Here is a 27,491-nt window from a genome sequence, read left to right as displayed (position 1 = left end):
ACCAGTGTCGCTAAAATTCTTCCATTATTACATTTTATATTTAGACGAAGTGAAGATTACATTTTTTTGTGTAATATAAAAATAAATATATATACATATATATACACACACACACCGGTATATTAAAAAAAAAAACCCGCCCCTCTCACCCTCCACAGGTCGTTTCTCCTCCAAGCTCGGGTCCTCTACCAGAGGCCTGGGAGCTTGAGGGTCCTGCAGTATCTTAGCTGTTCTTAGCACTGTCCTTTTCTGGACTGAGAGGTCTGAGGTCTTTCCAGGTATCTGTTGTAGCCACTCCTCCAGCTTGGGGGTTACTGCCCCGAGTGCTCCAATTACCACAGGCACCACTGTCACCTTCACTTTCCATGCTTTCTCCAGTTCTTCTCTGAGTCCCTGGTATTTCTCCAGTTTCTCATGTTCCTTCTTCCTGATGTTCCCATCGCTTGGTACTGCCACATCCACCACAACGGCTTTCCTCTGTTCTTTATCCACCACTACAATGTCTGGTTGGTTCGCCATTACCATCCTATCAGTCTGGATCTGGAAGTCCCACAGAATCTTTGCCCTCTCATTCTCTACCACCTTCGGAGGTGTTTCCCATTTTGACCTTGGGGTTTCCAGTTCATATTCTGCACACATGTTCCTGTATATTATTCCAGCCACTTGATTGTGGTGCTCCATGTATGCTTTCCCTGCTAGCATCTTACACCCTGCAGTTATGTGCTGGATTGTTTCAGGGGCCTCTTTGCACAGCCTACACCTTGGGTCTTGTCTGGTGTGGTAGATCTGAGCCTCTATCGCTCTGGTGCTCAGGGCTTGTTCCTGAGCTGCCAGGATGAGCGCTTCAGTACTGTCCTGTAGGCCAGCCCTTTCTAGCCATTGGTAGGACTTCTTGATATCAGCCACTTCAGTTATGGTCCGGTGGTACATCCCATGCAGGGGTTTGTCCTCCCATGAGGATCTGTCCTACAGCACTGTATCCTCTGCTCTCCATTGCCTGAGACATTCACTGAGCACACTGTCAGTTGGGGTCTTGAGCTTGATGTACTCATGCATCTTGGATGTTTCATCCTGGGTAGTGGCTTCTACGCTCACTAATCCTCTGCCTCCTTCCTTGCGGCCAGCATACAGTCTCAGGGTGCTGGATTTGGGATGGAACCCTCCATGCATGGTGAGGAGCTTTCGTGTTTTAACATCCATGGTCTGTATCTCTTTCAATTTTTCATTTCAATTCAATTCAATTTTATTTGTATAGCCCAAAATCACAACAACAGTCGTCTCGATGGGCTTCGAAGTAAAACATGAAATCAAAAGGATCACGAATACAAAGAGTTCAATAGAAAAATACTAAAATGAACTAACAAACTGACTAAGCTATACTGGCATCCCTGCCCTTAGACCCCCCTTCGCGGTAAGGGAAAAACTCCCAAAAAAACCGGATTCTGGAAAAAACAAAGAAACCTCAGGGGTGCCCACATGAAGGAGGGATCCTCCCCCAGGACGGACAGGCGATTTACCAGAAATCTTAGAGAAGAATTAACTTATCTAAATCTACAACTACATATATAAAAGTCCAGCAGACGAGCTTCATCCAGCCGTGGTTGTGGGGACAGTCAAAGGCGCGAGTCGAGCCGGAGACAGGAACCACAGCCAGGTGTAGGAGCAGGAGCAGAGGCGAGGTACTCGGTCAGGTACAGAGCAGAGACGAGCCAGAGATGAGCCAGAGGCAGGATCCACAGCCAGGTGTAGGAGCAGGAGCAAAGGCGAGGTAAACGGTCAGGAACATGAGCACGGATGAGCCAACTGGAGTCTGGAAGCACTCCCACTCCCCAGGAGGGGAGAGGAAAAGAGGGACAATACATGAATCGCACTGCACCAAACAGAGGCATGGAGAACTAAATGATAAATTATGATCAAGAATAGAGGAGAGGAAGGGTAGAAGTAAAAAAAGGAAAGAGGACAGAACCCCAGTGCACCATAGTTACCCCAGCTTCAACTTCTAGCAGCCTTTTAAAAGAAATAGTTATTATTAAGTTTAATTTAAACAAATTAACATTAAGTTAAATAATCTCTGAATACTAACTAGTCTGACAATAAGCCTGTCCAAAGAGGAATGTTTTCAGTCTAACTTTGAATGTAGAAACTGAGTCGGCCTCTCTTACATGAGCTGGGAGTTTATTCCATAAGACAGGGGCTTGGTGACTAAACGCTCTACCTCCAACCGTACTTTGACTAATTCTAGGAACCACAAGCAGTCCTGCATTTTGCGAGCGAAGTGTTCTCATTGGATGGTAAGGGACTATGAGGTCCTTAATATAGGACGGGGCCATTCCATGTAAGGCCTTATAGGTTAACAGGAGGATCTTGAACTTGATTCTGGAATCAACTGGGAGCCAATGGAGCGAAACTAACACAGGAGTGATGTGATCTCTTCCGCTGGTTCCAGCTAACAATCTAGCTGCTGCGTTCTGAACAAGCTGGAGACTTCTTAAGGAACTCTTAGGACATGCTGCTAACAAGGAGTTACAGTAATCCAGCCTCGACGTAACAAATGCATGGATGAGTTTTTCAGCATCACTCTTAGAAAGTATATTTCTGATCTTAGCAATATTCCGCAGGTGAAAAAAGGCAGTTCTGCACGCCTGAGATGTGTGAGCCTTAAATGATAAATCCTGGTCAAGTAAAACCCCAAGGTTTCTAACTGTGGAATTGGGGGCTATACTTATGCCATCCAGGGAGACTATCTGAGCAGACAGAGTATCTCTGAGGTTTTTAGGACCAAGTATAATGACCTCAGTTTTTTCTGGGTTCAAGAGGAGGTAATTAATTGTCATCCAGGTCTTGATGTCTCTGATGCAGGCGTTCAGTTTCTCTATCTGGTCATTCTGGTCAGGCTTCATGGATAAATACAACTGCGTATCGTCGGCATAACAATGAAAATTAATGCTGTGTTTCCTGATTATGTTTCCTAGGGGTAGCATATAAAGCGTAAACAGGATGGGTCCCAAGACTGAGCCCTGCGGGACTCCATAGTTGACTCGAGTGCACTGAGAGGAATGGCCATTTATATTAACGAACTGATACCTATCAGACAGATAGGATTTAAACCACTGGAGAGCAGATCCTCTGATCCCTATGTCCTGCTCTAATCTATGGAGTAAAATACCGTGGTCGATAGTGTCAAAGGCTGCACTGAGGTCCAACAGGACCAGAATAGAAAGTAGTCCCTTTTCTGAGGCCAATAACAAGTCATTAGAGACTCTAACTAGTGCAGTTTCCGTACTGTGGTGAGGTCTAAACCCCGACTGAAAGTCTTCAAAGTGGCTGTTGTCCTGTAGGTGGCAGTAAAGCTGCTTAACTACAACTCTTTCTAGGATTTTAGAAATAAAGGGCAGGTTTGATATCGGTCTATAGTTGGCCAAGATCCTAGGATCCAAACTGGGCTTTTTCAGAAGAGGTTTAACAACTGCATATTTAAAAGACTGTGGCACGTAACCCGTTTCCAGAGAGGCATTTATCATTGTTAATATGGGATCATTAATAAGGGGAAAGGTTTCTTTAAAAAGTCTAGTGGGAATTGGGTCTAACAGACACGTTGAGGATTTGGAGGACGTAATAATTGATGTTATTTCCGCTTGATCCACAGCAGTGAAGCAGTCTAATGTTACAGAGGTTTCTATGGATGCCTCCATTTCTACCGCTTCAGCCTGTTCTGGGCTGATAGTAGGAATAACTTGATTTAACTTATGTCTAATATTTGAGATTTTACTGTCGAAAAATGTAAGAAAATCATCAGAGCTGAGAGAAACAGGAACATGTGGTTCTACTGAGCTCTGACTGCGAGTTAATTTAGCTATAGTGCTAAAAAGAAATCTTGGATTATTTCCATTCTCTGATATTAAGGTTGAATAGTACTGGCTTCTAGCTCTACGCAGAGCTTTTTTATAATTTAATAGGCTATGTTTCCAGATATCCAGAGACTGCTCTGAACCGGAGCGGCGCCATTCTCTTTCCAACTTACGGGTTTCTTGTTTAAGAGAACGAGTTTCAGCGTTAAACCACGGTGCTACTCGGTTTTGTCTGACGAACTTAGGTTTCAAGGGGGCAACAACATCGAGTGTACTCCTGAGGGCTTGTAAGGCATCATTAACAAAGTGGTCATTTATACTAGGACTGATACTATGGGAGCTGGTCTCAGAGTATTTTCTCAGAATATCACTAAGTACTGGCTGAACTGTGTGTTTAAACTCAGACACAGAACGGTCAGTTAAGGTTCTTCTAAGCTGTTTCTTATTCACTGGTGCAGAAGGATGTTCCAGTGTAAGCTGGAAGGTAATCATAAAGTGATCAGAAATGATGGGGTTAAGAGGAAGGACACTCAGCTGGCTGATCTCTATACCATGGGTTAGAACAAGATCCAGGGTGTGCTTATGACAGTGAGTGGGTTCATTCACACTTTGGGTGAAACCAACATCATCTAATAAAGCTGCAAAAGCCTTTCCTAGGCAGTCACTGGGGTCATCAACGTGAATATTAAAATCCCCTAATATTATAGTTTGATCAGAATCTAAGACAATAGTCGATAGGAAGTCGGAAAACTCAGTTAAAAATTCTGAATATGGGCCGGGGGGGGGGGGGCGATAAATAATTATGAGTAAAACAGGTTTTGGAGTTTTCCTGTTTGGGTGACTTAAAGACAATATGATGTTTTCAAATGAATTATAAGCATTTTTAACTTTAGGGCTGAGAAGTAAGCTAGACTGTGATATTACTGCCAAACCACCTCCTTTCCCTGAAATCCTAGATTTCTGATAGTTAGCATAAGTGGGGGGGGGGGGTTGCTTCATTCAATCTAACATAGTCATCCTGATGGAGCCAAGTTTCTGTTAAGGCTAAAAGACTAAGGTTGTTATCAATGATTAACTCATTGACTAAGAGGGACTTGGAGGAAATGGATCGAATGTTTAATAAACCGCATTTAATTACATCATAATCTCTTCTTTTGGCCATCTTATTATTCCTGCAGGGTATCTGATGACTGGCAGTGCGTAGCTGTTTATTGCCCGGGTCTTATTTTTGCCATTGAGCTGGCTTCTCAGGACTTGCCTTACTCGTTGGAGGTATTTAGCTGTTGCAGCTTTCCTTGTTGCCTGCTCCAGGTTGCCATTTGCCTGCGGAATTCCAAGGTACTTGTAACTGTCCTCAATGTCTGCTATTGTTCCTTCTGGGACTGAGACCCCTCCTGTGTGGACTACCTTGCCTGTCTTTGTCACCATCCGGTTGCATTTCTCGAGCCCGAATGACACCCCAAGGAATATATATATATATATATATATATATATATATATATATATATATATATATATATATATATATGAAAATATACATGAAAATTTTTGTCATTTTTAGCAGGAACAGCAATAATGTCAAATCAAAGTTTTAATTTTTTATTTTTATGTTCCTGAGTGTGACTGTGCAGTGTGCAGCTGTTAAAATCTCAGGCAGTGATAACCTGAGTGGGTTGTGTTTGAATAGCTGTGGAAGGGCATCTTGATTGTTTTAGCATTATAGTACAACTCTCTCAAATGTGCCGCTTGGAAAAGAGGTTTCACCTCCATTTCTTAAAATATTCTCTGTGATGAAGTTGTTTTCAGTCCTAATTGAAAATCAGCACCAGGCGGCAGTGGATGCAGTTTATTTTTATCCGAATAGAAGCACAGCTGTGAAAGTTTCATTTTGTGCAATTTCAGGCAAATCTAAGTGAATATAAACTGCATTTGCCCTAGAAATAAGGGGGATTTTCTGATAAATTTGAGTGTGTGCATCATCAGAATAATGCGAACAAAATTCTGTGTGTAATAATTTGACATATTAGTGGTTAGACTTTGAACTTCAGCAATCAGCTGCATTTGCTGCTTCGGAGGGGAAACGAGGTTCATCTTTAATCAAGCAAATATTCTGGATTGCCTAGCAACAGCAATGTAAGAAATGGATGCAGCTGTGCAGTAATGTGCACAAGTGTGCACATGAACGCACACATGAGCACACATGTGAGTCATTTTAGAGTGTTCGAGCATGAATCAGCACTGCACGAAAGGGAGACAGGACACAGCTGCTCACATGGGTTTACTGTAGATCAGCGTCTGACCGTTAGTTCCTCTCATCCATCACATCATGTTGTGATTACAGAGAAGCTGAATGCTTTTGCTGTGTTTTAGAGGTGCAGTTCTCTGCATTCCTCTCATACCCATGATCCCTATACTCCAATTGTGTCCTGTTGGTGGGGGGGTGGGGGTGGGGGGGTCCGTATTCACCCTCTCCCAGTCCCTTGAGCCTCCTGTCTCTCTGGCTGCTGGTGTTGGACTCTCTTTCACTCTGCCATATGAAATCTAAATTGTGGAACCGCCAAGCATAAAAGTACTCCAGGAAAAGCTCTGAATTTTCTTGGATTTTGTTATGAAATCAGTAAAAATGCACTAAAATGATTAGATTTCTTTTCTAAGGCACTATATTTCAGCTAGTGCATTCAATTTTTAGCCCACATATGTTTTTTTGGTCTGTTTCACCATCCAAATCTCTGTTTTTAAGTTTTTCCTGCACTCTATTGCTATAAAACACTGTCCTAGCTTCTTTTATGTAAACATGAACTCCTCCTTCACCCTAACTTAATGTCATTAGCAGGTGGCGGTCCAAAATAGACCCGCTCGCCCACGACCAGACATGTTTTTAACCATGAAAGCAGACCACCCTGCAGCACCTCTCCTCATTGACTTAAAATATCAAACATGCAGCATGAGCAGCCTGCTGCTACTGCTGTTGCGGCTGCGGGAAAGGAAACTCGGGGGCGGGCGAATAACACTCACACACACACACAAGCCAACAGACACATTAAAGCAGCAACGGCATCAACCAACCAGTCTGCAGAACGTCCACCCCCTCTACACCCACTTTCCATAACTCTGAGCCTCCCGCCCCTTTTCGCTCTCACTGATTCTCCCATCATCACTCTGTCCCTCTCTTAAGTTTCAGCCGTCTCTTTCTCCTGAAGTGAGCAGCACGCAGCCAACAGGTCAGCACTCTCTTCTTCCCTCTGATGCTTTAATCGGCTTTATTTTATACCCAGTTGCTGCGCAGGTTGTTGCTACTGCTAATATCAGATTTCAGAGCATAAAAGGCACCCACGAGCACATGCGTTGTCCTCTGCCTGCTGGAGTCTTTTTATTGCATGTTGCTGGATTGTCAACATAGTACATATGGACACATTGCTTTAAATAGACAGTAGTTGCAGCTCGAGTTGTTGATCCTGTCAGCCTTCAGATTATTCATAAAAAAAATGAAAAGAATGTTGTTCAAATCTGTAGTTCTGTATCTAGCCTCTGATTAAAAAAATGTATCATCCAAATTTAAGTTGATCCATTAAATGGCTTTCACTGGAGGCCTTGGGGTTGTCACGAGAATGCCGTTGTTTTTGTTTTATAGGAACCCTGTTGGGAAAAGCAAGAGAAGGGAAGGAGGCTCATGTATTGATTGTTTTTCAACATAGAATCTGAATATTCCTAAACAAATGCAAAAATACAAGCAGAGTAATTTTTCTCTTCGAAAGATCTGACTAGGATGAATCATTTAGGAGAAATGCGTGATTGCTTTTCATCAACGCCACATTTGTAAACTCTTTAAAGGTTTGAAACGTAGAACTCCTGCTATGCAATATAAATATATAAATAAAAAAATTAGACCAATTTTGACTTTTTACTTCCTTTTTTTAAGTTAACGCATGTTTTTTTTCTGTACTTTTATGAAACATTTGCATGTCTGAATTTCCAGCTGTGTGCCTCAGAGTTGTTGCTAATTTCAGTTACCGTATTTTCCGGACTATAAGTCGCTTCGGAGTATAATTCGCACCAGCCCAAAAATGCATTATGAAGTAGAAAAAAACACAGATAAGTCGCACTGGACTATAAGTCGCATTTTGACGGGAAATTTATTTGACAAAATCTGAGACCAAGAACTAATAACTTGCACAACCTCATATGACACAATCATAGCAGACTGTTTATCTCATAATTTCACAGTAATTCTTTCTCATATTTATTTATTCCTTTCATGAAGCATCATTAGCCAACTAATACTCTGTTTTCATCCTGTATTTGTAGAAACAGTTGTCATTTTTATTGCATTTCTGAATCTATGAAATCATTGGAAAATAGAATATGATGTTGTTAGCCTTCAAGATCTTACTGTAAAAAAAAGTTTGCTGATTCTCTGAGTCACTTAACATACTCTTAACACCTAACATACCTCATACATCAAATTGACCCAGGAACATCATCTCTGTTCCTCACAAATGAACATAACAGGAGGGTTAACAATGTATTTATTTCAATTTATTTCTAATATAAGTCGCTGCGGAGTATAAGTCGCACCCCTTGCCAAACTATGAGAAAAAGGGTGACTTATAGTCCAGAAAATACGGTAAATATGAGAATGAATAATTGAATATTCTGTAAAAAGTGCAATCACACAGATGGGGGTGTGCGGATTTACCTTGATTGGATTTGTTTTGTTTTTCTGCTCATTTCTCTTTTATTTAAATCACATGTTTTGCCGTTCAGCCAAGCCATTTGTCTTAGAAAATACTAAAGTTGCAAAAATATTGACTTTTAGGGCTTAATGATATTTTTATATGAGGAAATACTTCAATGTATTGATTCGCACTTTTTAAATACAAAACAATATAATAAAAATACTGCTGTTATTCGGAGATTTGAACAATAGAAACCCTAGCATAGCATCTCAGTAAAAAAACAAAAGTTTGTGTTTTTTCTCCACACGTTTAATTCCTGTTGAGTTTCAGAAATATCTGTTATCACGTAAATCCGTTGGTCTGTTTTGCATTCATTTTTGTGTAAATATGATTAGTACAAATAGTGAACACTCAGGGCTTTCGCCAAGACGGTTCTTGTGTTGTGTTGTCTATTTAAAACCTCTGATGCTATCAGTGCAAAGATCTGAATTGAGTGATCCACCAACTGTCTGTGGCCTGCTTGTGCGGCCTTTAGGCAGGCCTGGCCTCCTGCCTTCCCTCAGTGACTTGTTGGACCGCACAGTAAACCTAATTACTGCGTCTCCCACTCTGTCAGAGGGTTCAGACTTGAATTATCACCTCTAATGCATCCCACTGAGGGCCCCTACGCTGCTGTGCCCTGTCGCTCATGCTTTCAGAACATGCTCCAATAGGAGCCTGATTTATGTTTAAAAAAATAACATAAAAACAACTCACTTCAGAAGCTGGTTAAATTCCCAGCCATTGCTGGGACACACAATGCAGGATGAGAGGTAATTGTAGCATCCCATTGTCCTGTCAGATAACATGGGATCTGGATCTAGGCTGCAGTGTAGCCACTCAGGGAGAAACACAAAAGATGTGTGGTCTTGTCCTGGGCTGGGGTGCAGTCTGTCACCTTGACCCTGTGCCAACCCCCTAAACCAGCTCATCCAGAACAATTGTTTCTTCATCTGAATCAAGATTCCAGCAAAACACCATATGGCTTCTATTGTTGGCCGAGGACATGTCAGATGGCTTTCATGACAGAGTATGGTAGATTTTGTGAGGGCTGTTGAAAATGAAATGTTACTTTGTCGATGAAAGGGTTTTGTTTCTGCTGAAGCATGCGCCGGCAATTCTTTCATCTCTATTCCATCTCTGTGTTTCAGAGCAGTGGACGGAAAGCAGACCGACTCTCCTGGTCCTTTCCTTTGTCTCATTCCATCCTATTATCCATTAGCATATCTCCCCCTTACCTCTGTGTGCATCTATTTATAGTTCTTTTTGTCTAATTTCAGTGTACAACCCACTTATATTTAATTCTGACTGCTTTTGTTCAATTCACTCACCCAGCAGAGCGCAGCTGAGCACACGGCAGCTGTGTCTCTCAACTTTGAACATTAGCAGAGCAGATCGCCGTGCAACAGCTCAACATCCATCGTCTGAACGCTGGTTTTGGATTTTTTTCCTCCTCTGGTCTTTTCGCCTCGTTCCTCTGATTACCACTGAGCCTGACCCAATACTTTGGACAGTATGTGGTCCAACTTCTTTGTGCAGCAGGAAGATGAGGGACGCATCGGGGTGGCGGGAGCTGGACAGGGTGGAGGTATGGGAGGAATGAAAGGTTTCAGAGGCCAAAGACGGACCAATAAGATGAGCGATAGCCAGGAGGGCAAAATCAAGCTGGCCTTCTTCGTGTCGATTGTTGGGGTGACTCTGACGGTGTTGGGCATGGGGACGGAGTTTTGGGTGGAACTGGCTCAGCCCAAAAATTTCGTCGGCAACCAGACCTGCCAGATGGCTCATTATGGCCTGTGGAAGGGCTGCATCCGTACCCTGTGGGTGTCTGACATAGACCCAGAGAGGACAAGCTGCGGCCCGGCTGACCTACCTGGAGGTAAGATCTGTGGCTGCCGTGTGTCTGAGTGAGTTTATGTTTATCTGGCTGTGCTTGCTGGGAAGTGGGCAGAATGGAATGCATGCATGTTGTTCCCTTTACTCTCTGGATTATGTCTCATCTCCACTGCCATAAATGTCTACCTCCAAGATACACAAATTAATCTGATAATGAATTAATGTCGAGAGTACAAATATGTTCTCCAGAAATTACTAGTGGTTCCCTTTTTGGGAAGCATGTACTGAACAAACACAATCCTCCCAACCATCTGATATTTAAACTCTTGTAGCCTTATAAACATAATTTTATTCCACATTAAAGAATTTAAGATTTCTTAGGAATAGATTTCATTTTTGGATTTTATTCAACAAAATCAAACTGGCTTTAAACTTGCAAAACAACACCTTTTATCAAGATGCCTACAAAATGTATATTTGTGGCAGTCTACGATAATGCTCTGAGAAGAATGTTAACATTTTTCAACACCAAGGCAGCATCATAATTATTATTTATTTTTCTCCTTTTTCTGATTAACATTCCACATTTTTGAAAGCATTCCTTCAAGGTACAACCTTTTTTCACACATGCTTAAACATTTTCCACTGCACTTTAAATCTTAAATCAATTCTTCTTCTTTGAATAAATGAGAAATGTCCTGCCAAAGTGATGCCAATTAGGTACCTCTGACTGGTGTGGCTCTCAGGCTTTGACATGCTTTCTGTCTTTGATTTGGATCCCTGTTGAGAGGTGGATAATATGTCATATCCATACACAAAAACATGCACCTCCTGACCCGGGTTTTTCTTTTAAAATACAGACTACTTTTATAGCTTCAGGTAAAATGATTCCAGATTTGTGAACCCTGGTGAGCGTTAAGCTACAGGACGAATGTTGCTTCATTTAGAGAGGAGATGAGTGAGACTAACTATGACCTCTGTACCTGATGGTCTCTATGTTTATTATTATGGGACATTTTCTTATCTATAAAACACGTCTTTGTAAAATTATAGTGACTCTGCAGTTTTGCCTTGACTACAGGAATATTACAAGTCATAGTGAGTTAAAAATAATTAAATCAATGATTGACCAAAAAAAGGCCAGTTATTTTTTTTATCCAGCTGGGTATCAACAGCTGTAAAAAGAAAAAAGCACACTTGCACCCTAATTTTTGAACTCTGTTTGACAATGTTCACAACATGGACAAAGGAAGGATTTTTTGCTGTGTGTGAGCAAGAAAAAAGGCTTTTCTCTCTTATATCTGTAGAAAATGAATTTTGCTGCATCATAAGAACACAGTGGTTAGCGCTCTTGCCTCACAGCAAGAAAGCCCCCGGTTCAAGTCCCAGCTGGGGGACCAGAAACAGAACATCCATGGGGGACCTTTCTGTGTGGATTTGCATGTTTGCCCCGTGCATGCGTGGGTTTTCTACGGGGGACTCCGACTTCCTCCCACCGTCCAAAAACATGCTTCATAGGTTAATTACTTACACAAAAATTGTCCCTAGGTGTGAATTTGAGTGTGTATGGGTGTGTGATTTGTGGCCCCTGTGACAAACTGGCGACCTGTCCAGGATGTCCCATGCCTTCGCCCATGAGTGGCCAGGATAGGCTCCAGCAGCCCAGTGACCCCGAAAGGGACAAAACGGGTTTAGAAGATGAATGAAAACACACCTTAAAGAAGCAAAAGACTTTACCTGTCATTCATAGCCAAAATGCATTCTTGGGTTTCTTGACAATCAAAACAAAAATGGATGCAACAATAGATCACCCTTAAATATTTTTCTGCACACTTATTATTGTTATTATTATTTTAAAATCATTTTTGCACCTAGCAGAAATAAAAATAGTATGAAAAACTATATATATATATATATATATATATATATATATATATATATATATATATATATATATATATATATATATATATATATATATAATACATTCATTGCTGCAAATGTATATTGAAATGCTGTTGTGCATTTTTGCCATCCTAATGCATGAAAATTCTTACACAAAAGCTTTTGAATGGATGTCTCCTGTATTGCACTATATGACAACATTCTGTTATACATGCAGCTCCATGTCAAAGAAACAGACCACAGGTTTATAGTTGCTGAAAGTTCTGTAAGAATTACAGAGAGTTAACAAAAACTATATCTAGCAAGTTTTGTCCAATTTAAAAAAGCAAATGTTTGATTTCTATTCTGCATCTCTGGCTGCTTCAAGCAGATCCGATCGCAAGATCTTTTGCTGCTGTGTTAGAGAAGCCAGTATGTTTGTGACAATCACCCCCACACGTCCTACCACAGTTGGCCCATGCTCCCTTGTCACAGTTGACTGTGGCATCATCATGTTTATAGAGAAACAACTGTTTTTGCAATCGTCGCTCCTCTCTTCCGTATCCCTGTTTACAAGCCTGTGGCTTCAAAGTGTGACCACCTCAAGACTTGCGATCCATCTTGCCCGCTGGAGAGGAACGTGACGGCTCAATAACTGCAGCCCCAGCAGGGATGGAAAAACCAGTTGACAGTTGTAATGTGCTACAAAATCAGCGGGGAGATAAATGGCAGATGCACTTTATTAAAACGTTTGCAAATGTGGTCAAGTAAATTAATGAAAGGAAGCATTTGTGGGAATGCATGTGTGTTAGCATTCAAACGGCCACCTTGGATAATGTAATTCTTAGTGGGTAAAAATCAGTATGTGCTTGTGAAGCCGAGCGGAATGTGACTGCTTCACAGTTTTTGTCTAAATATAGAAGGGAAATGAGGAAGAGGGACAGACAGAGACTCTGGGAGAGTGCATGTCTAATGCAGTATTAACCAACCCCTCTGTGTTTCCTCCCCCTCCTGACATCTCCTGCTCCCTTACCTCCTTCTGCATCTGTGGCTCCCTTTTCTCTTTCCCTTCACTCAACACACTTCAATCTGCTTGCAAGCCATCTTGTTTTTCCCCCTTTTTATCGTACAGTTGAAGCATTTTGCACCCCGCTCATCTCTTTGCTCACCCAGTGCATTGCCTTGTACTCTTCTGGACCAAAGTCTTTTTTCCATTTTAATATTTATAATCCATTTGCCCCCCCCCCCCTTTTTTTTTCTGTCTTCCTTCCCTCGTCTGCCATCGAGCCTTAGTGTTCTTTGTCTCTCACCGTCTTTGGCGGCACAATATGTGCAATGCTGGAAAATGGGCGTGTGTGTTTATGGAGAGGTCTGTGTCTTTGGGTATTCAAGCTAATGCTCAACTCTTGGATATAAATAGAAATGATGCCTGGAAGGACAGACTGCATGGATGCATAGTAGGCACATCAGAGGGGACCAGCAGCCATCCACACAGAAGAGCGTTTTTTTTTCCATCTATGTCTTATCATTTCTTTGTACCCACAGAATCCAACTGCACCTACTTCAAATTCTTCACCTCTGGGGAGAATGCAGTCATTTTTAAGAAGACGACAAACAGAAGTGAGACCTTATTTTAACCTTTTTTTTTTTTTCCCCAGTCGCACCCGCACCAAAACTATCAATAAAGACGCTCACAGTGGTGTTCACAGAACCGTGCTGGTAGTTTATATTTTACCTCATTAACTTTCACTGCCACCCTTTTTCCAAAGCAAGCCATACTTTATCAGAATGATTAATGTGTCAGATGCAGCCCCCAAGAGGCCACTTTCTGTATTATTTTTAATCAGGTTAGCTGGTTGATACCTTATTCTTTTGTAACACTGTCCATCAGCTAAGTCATTGTTACATTTTTGGTCAAAAGTTCAAGTTAAGAGCACAACACCTATTAGTTTTCAATAACAATCACACATAAATCCGAATACCTATCCTAAACGAACAGTAACTCCTTAAATAAAGATTCAGTAACCCTTGTGCTGTCTTAGATGACCCCACCCTTACATTGACGTGTTCTTCCTACCATGACAAAGGTGGATAAAGTTGAAAAGATTTCATGTAATCCATGGACACCAGTGAGGTTCACAAATCATTGAAGAAAAAAGGTTCAGCACACTGTCTAGTGGGTCTAGATGACCCAACTCCCATTGTTAAAGTGCCTAGGATAGCACTAGGGATACAAAGTTTCTTTCTCTGTAGTTATTGTACAATATTTTAACACATTTATTTGTAAACAGCGCAGAAAGTATGTAAATAGCAAGCAAGGGTTTGGAGGGGGAGAACTTCTGAGTTGCATCCTCATTCCTACTGTGAAGCATGGGGTGGAAACATCATGATTTGGGGCTATTTTTGTCTAAATGGAAATGGTAAACTGATCCATATTAAAGAAAAGATGAATGGGGGCATTTATTGTGAGATGGAAGGAAGACCTCCTTCCATTAGTCATCAGTGAGAGCACTGAAACATAGGTAGATCTTCCAGCATGGCAACAATCCTAAGCAGGTCATTCGGGTAACGTGAAAAGCCTTTCAAGGTTCTGGAGGGTTCTGGCCAGTCTCTAGACCTGTACTCATAGAGAATCTGTGGAGAATTCAAGTTGCCTGGCAACAGCCCCATGCATCACAGCTCTTGAGAAGATCTGCATGGAAGAATTGACCAAAATTGCAGCTACAGAGCAAAAATGTTGAAAACCTTTCAGAAACATTTGACTTCTTACATCGTAATTATTGAAGTAAACGTTTGCTATTGAACAAATATTTAGCAAATACTTATGTACTGTGAAATACTTGTTGTCCCACTTAGTATTTGCTTTTGTTGATATGATCCTGGTCTTGTTGCATGGATACACCTCCGCATTATTTAATTGAGGAATATCTGATGTCACTCCTGATCCAGTGGGAGAAAAAGCAAAAAACATTTTACTTCCACCGTTCCCTTTATGTTTTTCTTTTACTTTTTTTCACATTTCTTTTTACAAAATGTGGAACTTGGATGAAGATAGTCTTGCAGTTTCTTTACATTTTTGGAATAGTCCCCTTTTCATTTAAAAGTGAAATAGGTTATTCCTAGGGCCCCTTTCAAACATACCATCCTTCCTGCTTTATTTTTGTATTTTTTGGTTTAAATTATTATCTATGAATTGAATGCAAACCCAAAAAAATAACTTTTGTTGCTTTTGTTCTTTCCCAACTTTAGGGACCGTCAATAAATGTTAACTTATTTCCTCATGAGAAGATTGTCAACGATGAAACAGAAATAAATTGATAATGATAGAGTCACAGCTTCTAATATCAATAACTAAACCATTGGAGATTTTTTTTCTGTAGCTGTTTAAAAACTAACAAACAAACATTATTTAGGTCACTGAGATTAACCCTTGTGCTATCCTAGGCACTTTACCATTGGGAGTTGGGTCATCTAGACCCACTAGACAGTGCGCTGAACCTTCTTTCTTCAATGATTTGTGATCTTCACTGGTGTCCATGGATTACATGAAATCTTTCCACCCTTATCTAGGGTTGGGCGATGTCCCCTAATTTGGCCGTTGACGATGTTTGCTGTCAACCATCGGGATGGACGATGACATCGTCGGGGGGGGGGGTATTTTTACATTTTTCGTTCTTATATAACTGCTATTCGTTATTTTGCTTTTTTCATTTTATTTCCCAACTAATGGTTAATCCGCGATGATCCAGTATAAACTGAGGGAAGTGACTTTAACAGAAAAAGTTACAAGCAAGATAGAAAAGAAGTGTAGTCGCTCCCGCACTTAATTAGTGAAGTGGACTGGCGGAGCGCGGACTTAAAGCTTTGAGTTTGATGGGAAGGGAGGGGGTACATGAGCGGTATGTGTGGGAGATTTAAGACTGCGATCCCTCCCGCAGCTCTAGGGGTACAGGCAACCAAACTCAGAACCGGGTCTAAACGTGTGTCTGAGCACAGCTCGGATCGTCAGCACACACAGCGGTTTGAGCATCAAAGCAGAAATGTCGCTCAGTCCTTAGAAAACATTCAAACAATCACGCAGATTTGTGTTTCCAGTCGTGTCCCGACTAAATAAAGGCTGATGTTATTCTTACACGTTTACGTGCAGCGCCACCCAAAGCTAATGTTGTTAGCCCGTGTTAGCATACTGCTAATCCTGGCTCGGTTCAGAAAAAGCACTGACCACACGGATTAAAATTCAAATGATGAGCGAACAGGTGTTTGATAATAACCGTAACATTATTAAAAGCACGTTTAGAAGATCATCTCGTATTTTACCGAGCTGACATGTCAATATATATAGCCGCTCGGTGCTGTTATCGTTTTGTATTGAATTGTTACATTCAATAAAGTTTGGAAAAAAAGCCGCTCGGCGGAAGTTGTGTCCCCTTCCGGTTTTCAAACTGCGCATGTGCGAATACTGCACATGTGCGAATGATTTATTCCGACCGAAATTGTGACTTTAGTGAACGTTTTTATATTCTGAAAACATTTTTCTGGGCCCATGTACACGGTTGGATTCTAATCCGACCATTGATCCCATCAAGATATTTTGTACATGTAACCGCGGCTTATGGTGTCGACGCGCAACGTGGCGGGGGCGTGGCATCACGATGGTGGTCTCTCCATCGGGATGTCAGTCACCCATCACGATGGACGATGATATCGTCCATCGGCACAACCCTACCCTTATCCACCTTTGTCATGGTAGGGAGAACACGTCAATGTAAGGGTGGGGTCATCTAAGATAGCACAAGGGTTAAATCTTTCAAATACTTACAGTATCTCACCTTTGCATTCAACTCTTCAATCCTCCTCCCTGAACTCTGTCCATAAATTTTAAACATTTTTGCAAACAGTTCAAGTGTAATAATCAATATTATATTTTAAATACCTTCAGTCTACAGATCTTGGAGGTTTGAATTGAACAGAAACTAACATTTCTTAAGCTCTTCATTAGAAAAAAGGAAACAAGTAGAAAGTAAGTGGTTCTTTAACATAAGCAACTGTTCCACTTCACTAACTCTTTCTTTACTATTTAGCTCAAGGAAAGGTGATTTTGCTAGAAGTCATATTATCACTTACAGAAGTCACTTATCTAGATCCTTCTTATGTTTTTGTTTTCTTTTTCACTTTTTCTATTCTTATTTTTATTTGATTCAGTGTAATTGTACAAACCTGTTTAGTGTTTATGGAAATTATTAAAGTACCTTATAGCAACAGTTGGGCTAAACTGGACTGTCTACCAAAACCATGAAATCCTTTTAATCAACAACAACAGCAAAAAAAGCGCACTGGTTATGGTGAGATGCTAACTGAATGCCAAACTTTCAGCTGTTATGACTGAAATCTGCTTTTCAATAGTGAGCACAAAATCATAAAGGACATGCAGGGGATTCAAACGTTGTCAGATTCAAACGTTTGACTAAAGAAAATCATCGACTCAGATCATCATACTGTCTCTGCCTTGTCATAGCAGATCTTTTGAAGTGAATTTCAGCTTCTTCCCTGCCCCTCTCCTCATAACAGTCTGTCTTCTTTATCTCCTAGATCTAAATCTGGCTGCAGCAATTTTGGCACTTTTGAGTCTGACCATGATGGTGATGGGCTCCATCTGCATTGTTATGTCTCTCAGCAAAGGAGTTGCCTTCTTCCTCAAACCAGCTTCCTTTTGTTTCATTTCATCAGGTAGAATCTTACTTTTCTCCTAAATTATTTATTAACTTTTTGAATCCTTTTTTAGAGCAGAGCCTTTTGGTATAAATGTCCTTTCTCTATGTTTCCAATTCAAATACTTTTTTTGCCCCACTGTGAACACATTCTAACGCCTCCATATTGTTCTTTTTTATCTTTTGCAGGGGTTCTGGTCTTTCTGTCAGTCCTTATTTTCCACCAGTCTGTGCTGGCGCTGCTGGCCAGTGACCACTCAATACCGCTTCATCATGAGCTGTCCTGGTCTGTGGCTTGTGTTGGCTCAGCAGGAACCATCCTCATTTTCGGAGGCTTCCTCTTCATCCTTCTCTCCCTTCCTTTTAGTCCGTGGCAGAAGTGTTGGCCGCACAAGAACAGCACCACTTAGACTTTTAATGCAACATGTGCAGATAATATTCCTAATGTTCAAGAGCAAGCAAAATACAGCACAAAAATTATGACATCATTGAGTTTGGGCTTGCTCTTGGCAGATAAGTCATAATAGGTCTTAATTAAGTTTAGGAAGAGTAATGGAAAAGAATTACAAAGTGCAGGAAGAACAGTAGAGATTGATTTTACCACAATATATATATGTTTTTTATTTTCATGGCACTGTTGATTCTTAAGCAATGGATGAAACCTAAGCCATTTTCACATATATAAAAAACAATTCTATTTAAACCTTGTTTTCAATTCACCTTGATGCTCCTGAGTGCTGCGTACACAACATTTTTGGTTTGAATTGTTGTGTAAGCAGAGCTGGTAACTAGTTCAGAGGTGAGTGCATGTTGAAGACATTTGTGACTTGATGTTTTGTTTTTTTCTCTGAGCCTGTAAATTGCTTTCCATTCTCTCATTGCATTGAATATTGTGATCTTGCAGCAGTTTAAGGCATCAAAACATCATAATGAAATTTAGCCATTAAAATGTTCTTGGGTCAGTTCAACAAAAGACACAGTTTCAATAGATCATGCTGGTGTTAAGAAGGTCCTACCCTTATCAAAAAGGGAAAAACCTTCCTTTTAACGTTTTAAAAAGTAACCCAATCGTAAAAGACTGTGTCTAGACAACTCCACCAGTTATTTCCGTTTATCAGGACATCTATGGGAAATAGTATTGATCTGGCTGAGCTCTCTGCAGGATAAAGTTATTTTCAGTGCCTTTCGATAACTGTTTCTATCAAGATGCTGATAAAGATACCACAACAGTTACAGCTCTTTTTGGCATTGAAATGTTGTGTTTGATAGAGTTTGGTTATTGTCTACAATCCCTTTAAAAGTATTTTAAAAGTTAAGATAAATGATATTGAAAATGACTTTTTTTCCTTTTGCATTGTTGGTCTAACCTCCTTTCTTCTATAAAAAATCAAAACCTCCATTAAAAAGCTTCAACCTTTTCAGCGTATAGCAGGCTGCAACATCATTTTATGTCTTTCTTAAAACATAATATTTATGACATATAAATTAAAACACTTACTTCCTGAATTAAATATACTGTAACCACATATCTTTTCTATGTGTTATGCCTAATTTTCTTGATATTTTTCTAAGCTGAATTACCATACATAAAGCACCTGGGCAACAGTGAAAACTGCTGTGAAGATATTGATCGGTATGGAGGAGTTTGACTTACTTTTTTTTTTTTTTGTATGTATCAAAAGAGAAAATTCTGTGAACTTTTAGAAACTTTGTACCTGATCAACCAGAGGCTTTTGATGTCCTTATTTATTTCTGTCTGCTGTGGTTGGTTCTGTTTTGTCTCGGTGTATCAAATGAATGTAAATTTATGAAAAAATAAATGTTTTTGTTTAATGGCTATTTACTGTTTTGTGGCACTTTTTTAAATGAGAATGCCCCAATAATTTAAAAAGTATATTATAAAATGCTCATTTTTAAAATAATTGATATTATTATTAAAAAATTTTAATATACGTGCAGCTTGTGGCCCCCGTTACACACTGAGCTGACAAAAGCTGAAAATATGAGGTCTCAGTGACCCGACACAACAATGACGCCACAACTTCTCTTAGTTGCGTTCCGTCCATCATTATTTCAAGTGCGTTGCAGGTTTGATGTGAAGTATCCGTGACTCCTGACCTCTCTACATGAGCTTCCATCTTCTAAAACTACTCTTCTATAATTAGTCCAGAGCTCAGTGCATTTCACAGCACAGGTTGGGAAACCTTACCCTTGAATTTCAACCATGTACCCCGGAGTCTATCTTCATAACTGCACCCTCTCCAACCCTGACCTTGCTGTGTCACTTTCCCCTCTGTCTCTGGGCAAGGCCAAAAGTTTATCACTTCTCCGCTTTGTTTTAACACACAATGAACTGTTTAATTAAAAAAAAAAGAAGAAGAAAGAAACATGGACAGCTCTTGCAGTCAGAAACCCACGTTTACCTTCAACCATATACAGGACTTGCTGCTTTTGACTCCCCATGGATAGAAACTGACTCCACATGACACATTATCCTGGTTGTATATTTAGCTGCTAATACTTCCACTGGACTGCATGAAAAGTGGTGCACGGACACAAGATGCATGCTGGATGGAAAAAGATTTCCTAGAACTGTTGACGTGGGAATGGATGGGAGAAAAACAAAACAAAGAAAATAAAAGCTTTATTTCTGTCTACTTATTAAATGGATCTTTTTAAGACAGGAGGTGGCATGAGAGTTGCCACTTTTGATTTTCCAGCTGTGCTTCTTAAATCTCTCATCAGGTCCATGGATTGCTTGAGGTATGATAATGACGGGGAAAGGCACTCCGGTTAACTAATCCCTAAAGTCCAGCAGAACTGTCCGGTATCTCAGAACCCCTTGTTAAGTATCTGACACGCTTTCTCCCTAAAGCATCTGCTGTATTATTTAATCTATGAGAGGAACCAACCTCTCATAGGACAGTGATTGTCCCTCAGGGGTCAAACCAAAGCAGCCTTTTTTCTAATTGTTCATGCAAAACACTCACAGAGGACCAGATGGGAAATTTAAAAAAGAAAAGGAAAAAAAGACATTCTGTCAAATAAAATGACACTAAATAAACTTTAAGTACGTCTCCACCAACTAGCAAATATGCATAGAGATTTAAGTTTGACAAGGAAGGTCAATGCCTCTTTAAAGACAGCAACTTACAGTAAATGTGCATGAAAACACAGTGCTGAAGTGGAATTCAATATGTGCATGTTCTTGAGAGCTGCTTTTTAACTAACATTACCTTTCAAAACTGCACTGATGCACCATAATTTAACAATTTAAGACCACGGATACTCAGTGGAGCATCAACAAGACGAAAGGCCTTCAAATTAGATGAACAAACTTTTTTTTTTAAAGTATATTTTTGTATAACCCTTGTGCTATCTTAGATGACCCCACCCTTACTTTGACGTGTTCTCCGTACCATGAAAAAGGTGGATAAAGGTGGAAGGATTTCATGTAATCCATGGACACCAGTGAAGATCACAAATCATTGAAGAAAATAGGTTCAGCACACTATATAGTGGGTCTAGATGACCCAACTCCCAATGTTAAAGTGCCTAGGATAGCACAAGGGTTAACTTGACAATTGCACAACAGGAAATCCAAACTTTTATTCAGGAGAAGACTGACACTTTTCTACAAAATATCCTTTACTTTATTATATCAAAAAAAAATAATGATAGATGGATGTTATCGCTTGGATGATAACTCTTTAGCACCCTTCCCTCCTTTTGCACTGGGATGGTCTGGCAGACTGTTTGAATGAATGAGGGAAGCCAAAGATTTTTTCATCTTCATTTGGTCTGCGTTTCTTTCACAATGCATTCTTGAGAATGGACTACCGTAAACTATTGTTTCTGGACTCCAGTTCACAGGGATGGATCATTTTTATGCTTCCCTGCTCAAGCTCACCTGCTTGATGACATGCCAGGATGTCAGATTTATGCAGGGTCACTGGAAAATATGCAAGTTGGTGGACCCTGACAGAACTTGAGTTCAGAAACCCTGGACTAAACTTTTTAGAAGCATCTTGCAGTGAAAAACACGGCAACATTGCTGCACATTGCTGCTGAGTTATCGTATTTTGTCCTCATCAGAGTTTAAAAGAGCTTTTTGAGCTGATAAATAAAGCAAACTATTCAAGGAACCAAACTCTGAAACCTTCAAAATTCTAAAAATGTAACATTTTCAAAACTATATGGGAGCATATGCAACAGTAGATAAACATGTGTATTACTTGGCTTGTTTTGTGTTTTCTGGGCTCTGTGCCATCTACCTCCTTTTTTATCCCTTTTCTACATAACTTCTCCCCTCAAAAATAAAATAAAATGAAATCTTAATCTTAATAAATTAATAACATTTTTATTCATTTTTTAATACATTTTTAATGAAATTAGATTTAAAAAATGTACACCTGGTTTGCCCGCAAAGTAGCCTATAGAATGAAACCCCACTTGCAAAAAAAAAAAAAAAAAGATGTGTTCAAAACAAGAGGCTCTCTGCTCTTTGCAAATAGAAAATAAATAAATAGAATCCAATTGTGATTAGAGGCAGTTAAAATGGATATAGACAGAAAAAAATAGAAAAAAATTATATAATGTAAAATTTGATGAAGGAATACATACTGTATATTGCAAAAATTAATAGTAAATCATAAATTCACTATATAGGTAGTATTTTAACTCATAATTGAAAACACATTTTATTTTGCCACTAATGTAAAAAAAGCAAACATTTTAATATCTTTGGATCCACAGCTGAACAAGTCAGATTTGAATTTTTTTATATTTTTTACTGATATGGATGTTTGCACATGCATGCAAACAATGTCACGTAGAAGAAGATACTGCATACAAAAAGGGAGTCTGGTCATTGATTAAAAAAAAGTGTTTCAGTTTTGCTACAATTTTTCCAAACAAACACAGTCAAAGCTTAGAGAGCGAAGTGCTTTTATTATTAATATTATTTTTCGAAACATTTTAGAGAAATTGAATGCATAGATAGGCTTTTGTGTTGTTTTCAAATAAATGTATAGGGCTACACCATCTTGAAATTGCTGCATTCTCCATTTATTTTATTTGTATTTTGCACAAGCTCTGTTTTATGAAAACATGGTAAACATATAAAATCAAAAATATAAAATCGTATGTGTGCATGTGTGCTGTCGCTACTTCACAAGAGACAAGAACTTCTATTTAGAAAAAAAAAGAAACAAAAGACAGCAGTCTGTAAATATGTCTGTTATTGGTTTTTTTTCTATAAACTTCGTGCAATACAGTGTTTATCACACATTTAGATAAACCATAATTGTCTAGATATATCTATTCTCAACTACATACTATTCATATTGCCCACATGAATGCTATCTGTGCGCATTTTTCTCACATTTTTCCTTTTTCTGAAATGAAAGAAAAAAAAAACAAATTATAGAATCTGGAAGCATCTGGTCATTATTAGGTTTCATCATCTTAACATGTAGCAGGTGTTTCAGAGGTTTCTACCCTGAAGCTGCAGCTGCTTGAGGCAGTTTAGACAAGAAAGGGGGTGTGTGTCGGGGGGGGGGGGGGGGTGACTTACATGTGTTTACATTCTCAAACATTTTAGAGTCAGCAGTTATAGTTGTGGGGGGGCACAGTGAAAAGAATCTTGGAGCAGACTTAAGGATCCGCTCTGATAAGATTGCATGATAAGGAGGAGGAAACTTTGATCCCGTAGAGGGGAGGGGCCACAAATGGCTGGAGGATGCTGGTGGATGAAACCAACCAATGGGAGCTGGAAGTTGGGGCTACGATCACAACACAGCAGTCAAACCTGCTCCGAATAGTGCATCGATAAAAAACTGACATGAATTTGTAAATTACAATGTACACAAATTTTTTTTTCTTTTCTCAAACCCTCCCACTCACATAAACAGTTTTTTTTTGCAGTTGAAAAATTAAAAACAATGGTTTGCATGTGTCACTTTGGGACGTCTGATACAAAAAAAATGATTGGATCTTTTGATGCTCAGGCAGCTGCTTTCGCCAGCTTCTGTACAAATGTGTTTTAGTCTCATTTTTTTTTTTTGATTCTTCAAATCAGAGATTTCTCTTAATGCCCAAGAACTAACATCTTCAACACGACTAAAGCTACAAGTACTACTGGTAACACTGAGTAGAATGGAAAGAAGACTAACAGAGGCCCATAGAAAACTCTGATTCTTACTTACAATGAGTCGGTCAGTGGTCTCAGTCACTCACATTATTGTTGCATTTCTTTTAGCATTAATATTGGAAGACAATATTCACATCTACGTTCAGATCATAAATGAAAATTCTATCATATTGGGAGTTAAAAAAATAACACTAGTTCTCATTCTCCCACATTTTGTGCACACTCATGCTTTGACACTTTGACACAGTTACACACAGCTCACTGTACACTCCAGTGGCTCTGCATGGAAGAATTCACAGTAAAATTTATTGATTTTCAAAATAAGAGTGAAATTAAAAATAAAGCAAAAGTAAGATTTCATTCCAAACTCGTGTTGGCAAATACGGGTAGCTTGTAATAACCCCAAGAATAATCGCAACAACAATTTGACATTGATGATAATCTGGTTAAACTTGTGGTAACGTAGAATGGAAATTAGGTGAAAAGTTGCTACAGTAGCCCATCGTTAATTGCATTTGATCATTAACAAAATAAATCATTTCTAACACATTGAAATATCAAAATAGTTTTATTGTGAGAGTTCATTGTTGTTGTTATTATCGCTCAGTTATTACTTTTCTTTTTGTTCTCAGTGAGATTGAGTGGACTATTTAACAGTGAACTTGAAGGGAGAAGTTTCACCTTTGTCTATGTTTCTGTCTGATCCACACAACTGGTCTTTTTTCTTTCTGACTTTCTTAACTACCAATATCCCTTCCATTCGTTCTTCCTCATTTTGCTCTACACAGGTGTTGTTTTTCTGTTGAGGGTGTTAGAATTGCTTTCCCTGTCTCCCTTCAGCCTGTCCAGAGTCCCCATCCCTCGCTCCCTGTCGATTGTGGATGAGGTGAAAGGTGGGGGGCCGGAGCCTACTGAGTTGCCCATGGGAGCGTTGGAGTTGGAGGAATTGGACGGGTTGTGGGTCTTCAGTGAGGGCAGAGTACCACTCATCATCACTCCCCCTCCAGTCCCATCCTTTGGGAAGCAGTTGTGGAGCTGATAGAGAGTGGCCCTATCCACAGTTCCGTACATGGGTGGCAACCCCCCCAGTTTGGGGTCGCGGGACAGCGTGTAGAGGGAGATGTCGCCTCCAGCCAGGGCAGTGTGAGAGCGAGAGTGGGGGTTAGGCAAGGTAGACACTGAGATGGGGCCCTGCGAAAGAAGTGCCGAGGGGGGGAGGCCAAAGTTCTTCCCCCCGACTCCCCCTACAGGTGACGGGTCTCGAGAGCGCGAGGGGTCAGTGGAGCGTGAGGAGGAGCGAGAGCGGCGGCGGAAGCGGTAGCTGGGGAGACGGAGCATGGCGTGTGTGGTGCTTTTAAAAATGTCGGTGCGTGAGCGGCAGCGGAGCTCCTTATTTTTCTCGATGTAGATATTAACTGCCAGAACCCCCACCATTTCAGCCATGATGAAGGACAGGCCTCCAAAGTAAAACGACCAGCCATAGGAGTACTGCCATTTTTTATCCTCATCCTTTTTAGGTGAAATGTCCCCCAGAGCAGCTGAGATGTAGACGATCACACCAATGATGTTACTTAGACCTGTGGGGTTACAGAGTTTTTAATAAATGTTTAGAAATCGAGAGCATCATCTAACACACGTGCATATAAACTTGCAAGTACTTGAACATGTAACATTTTTGTTACCTGCAGCAACAAAGAGAATCCCTGCTCCCAGGATGATGTTCCTTTTGCTTTTATAGAAACGACTAGCAGCAATGCAAACTCCTCCCATCAACAGCAGGATGGCACTAAGGATCGGGAAGATGTTGGAAGCCCTGACAACCCCTAAATAGATCAAAGATTACAAAAAAATTTAAGAAAAAAAACACAACAATGATTTTTTGCATATCATCAGAGTAACATGAAATAGTTGAGGACAAACTGAAGTTTTTATAGTGTTAAACAAAATTTAAACTAGTCTTACTTTTCACTTTAATATCAAAGAAGGAACCAAGATTTAAAGACCAACTCTGATGAAAATTGTGTTTTTGGTGTCTTTATCATGTTCTTGTCGCATTTATCTGATGATGGAGGACAAATATAACGAAAATTAAGCTTAAAATGACAAACCTGAATATTTCTTTATTCAAATCATTTAAAAAATACAGTTTGAAATATCGCTTATTTAGTCCATGCCAATGGTCCTGCCCACAACTCAGAGGTAAATTTCCAATGAACTACTGCTGCAGAAACCATGTCCTAGAACACAATATAAATTTTCTGAATTTAATCATAGTCAAAAGACAAATGGAAACGCTATTAGAGATAGCTCAAAAGATAATCGGAGTGGGTTTTTAAGGAAAGATTTGAATGAAAACATTAACATTTTTTATTTTAGATAATGTAATATGAAAGGAACATTTGTGTGTGCGTGTGTGTGTGTTAGAAAGTTGAATACTATCCTTTGTGTTGTGTCTGGGTCAAATCGACTCAATTGTCATATAAAGAAAGTGATTGTGTTAAGTTATGCAATTGTTTTTTTTTCTCTTAAAACTTTTTTTTACAAACATCTGTAGAGACATGACATGGCATTCCAGTCACAGGTTTGCTTTTTCTATTACCAATCTTTAGGTTTGAGAAAAGAAGGGTCAGTGTGACCCAAATATCACACAAAGGTGCAAGGCAAACAATTATTTTTTGGGTAGACTGCTCTGGTTTGCTTGGCTATAAAAACACATTAGGGTATACTTATGAACAAATAAAGATAAAATAAATTAAACATTTTTCTCTGTATTAGTTGAATTTGGGTCTATTTGACCTAAATACTACGTAAGGGTTAAATTATTCTATTTTTTGCAATACCAGTCTCATCTTGAGCACAAAGCAGAGCAACAAGCGGCACTGCTGTGAGAGAAGCAAAAATAATGCTTTTCAGAAAATAGACACAGAATATTTGTTAATAAAATGAATCACTAATTTTCAGGTACACATTTGAATCATACTGTTCCCTCGTGACCTTCAAGGCTTTAATGAGCCTTGCCAAGCACACACACGTGCACAATTGCACAAGCAAACACAAACACGTAATAACACTCCTCCCATCTAGGACAACTAGTCCACAGGAGATAAAATGCCACCTAAATGCCATCAAAATGCCTCTGCACTATTGTAAACAGAGGACAGGCTTTCCACATGCACACGCTCACATGTAGCATATCACAGAGGAGAAAGGCATCACTGCAGGAAAATGACTGGGAACTGGGGCAGCCCATCTCTCATGACTTTCTCCAAACTGTCATGTTTGCTTCTGAGTGAAACTGTTTTCTGAGGGATGAACATTTAGAAAAAAAATTGCTTTAAAACCTTGTAAA

The 27,491-nt window shown here is 39.8% G+C and overlaps 2 protein-coding genes across 5 annotated transcripts in view; one reads left to right on the top strand and one right to left on the bottom strand.

The window, feature by feature from the left end:
- The first annotated feature begins 6,929 nt into the window (after positions 1-6,929).
- cacng6b (calcium channel, voltage-dependent, gamma subunit 6b) lies at positions 6,930-19,830 on the top strand. 4 transcript variants are annotated; one of them, XM_023964193.2, is made up of 5 exons: positions 6,930-7,069; positions 9,715-10,442; positions 13,829-13,903; positions 17,873-18,010; positions 18,181-19,830. In XM_023964193.2, the coding sequence occupies exons 2-5, from the start codon at positions 10,079-10,081 to the stop codon at positions 18,399-18,401; spliced, it is 798 nt and encodes a 265-aa protein (XP_023819961.1). In that variant the 5' UTR covers positions 6,930-7,069; positions 9,715-10,078; the 3' UTR covers positions 18,402-19,830. The 4 variants fall into 4 exon arrangements, with proteins under 4 accessions (XP_023819961.1, XP_023819959.1, XP_023819957.1 ...); XM_023964191.2 differs by having other exon boundaries at positions 6,931-7,069; positions 9,902-10,442; XM_023964189.2 differs by having other exon boundaries at positions 6,933-7,069; positions 9,720-10,442.
- Positions 19,831-23,036: 3,206 nt separating this feature from the next.
- Positions 23,037-27,491, bottom strand: part of cacng8b (calcium channel, voltage-dependent, gamma subunit 8b) — a 30,671-nt gene continuing 26,216 nt past the window's right edge. The window contains exons 5-6 of the mRNA XM_023963966.2: positions 25,825-25,965; positions 23,037-25,719 (exon numbers count right to left, since the gene is read on the bottom strand). Of these exons, the coding sequence (XP_023819734.1) occupies positions 24,923-25,719; positions 25,825-25,965 (938 nt within the window). The 3' untranslated portion in view covers positions 23,037-24,922. The remainder of the gene's footprint in view (positions 25,720-25,824; positions 25,966-27,491) is intronic.

Source organism: Oryzias latipes, chromosome 16, assembly GCF_053564925.1.
Source record: "Oryzias latipes strain Hd-rR chromosome 16, Olatipes_Hd-rR_3.1".
NCBI lineage: Eukaryota > Metazoa > Chordata > Actinopteri > Beloniformes > Adrianichthyidae > Oryzias > Oryzias latipes.
This window is presented reverse-complemented; position numbering and strand designations above follow the sequence as displayed.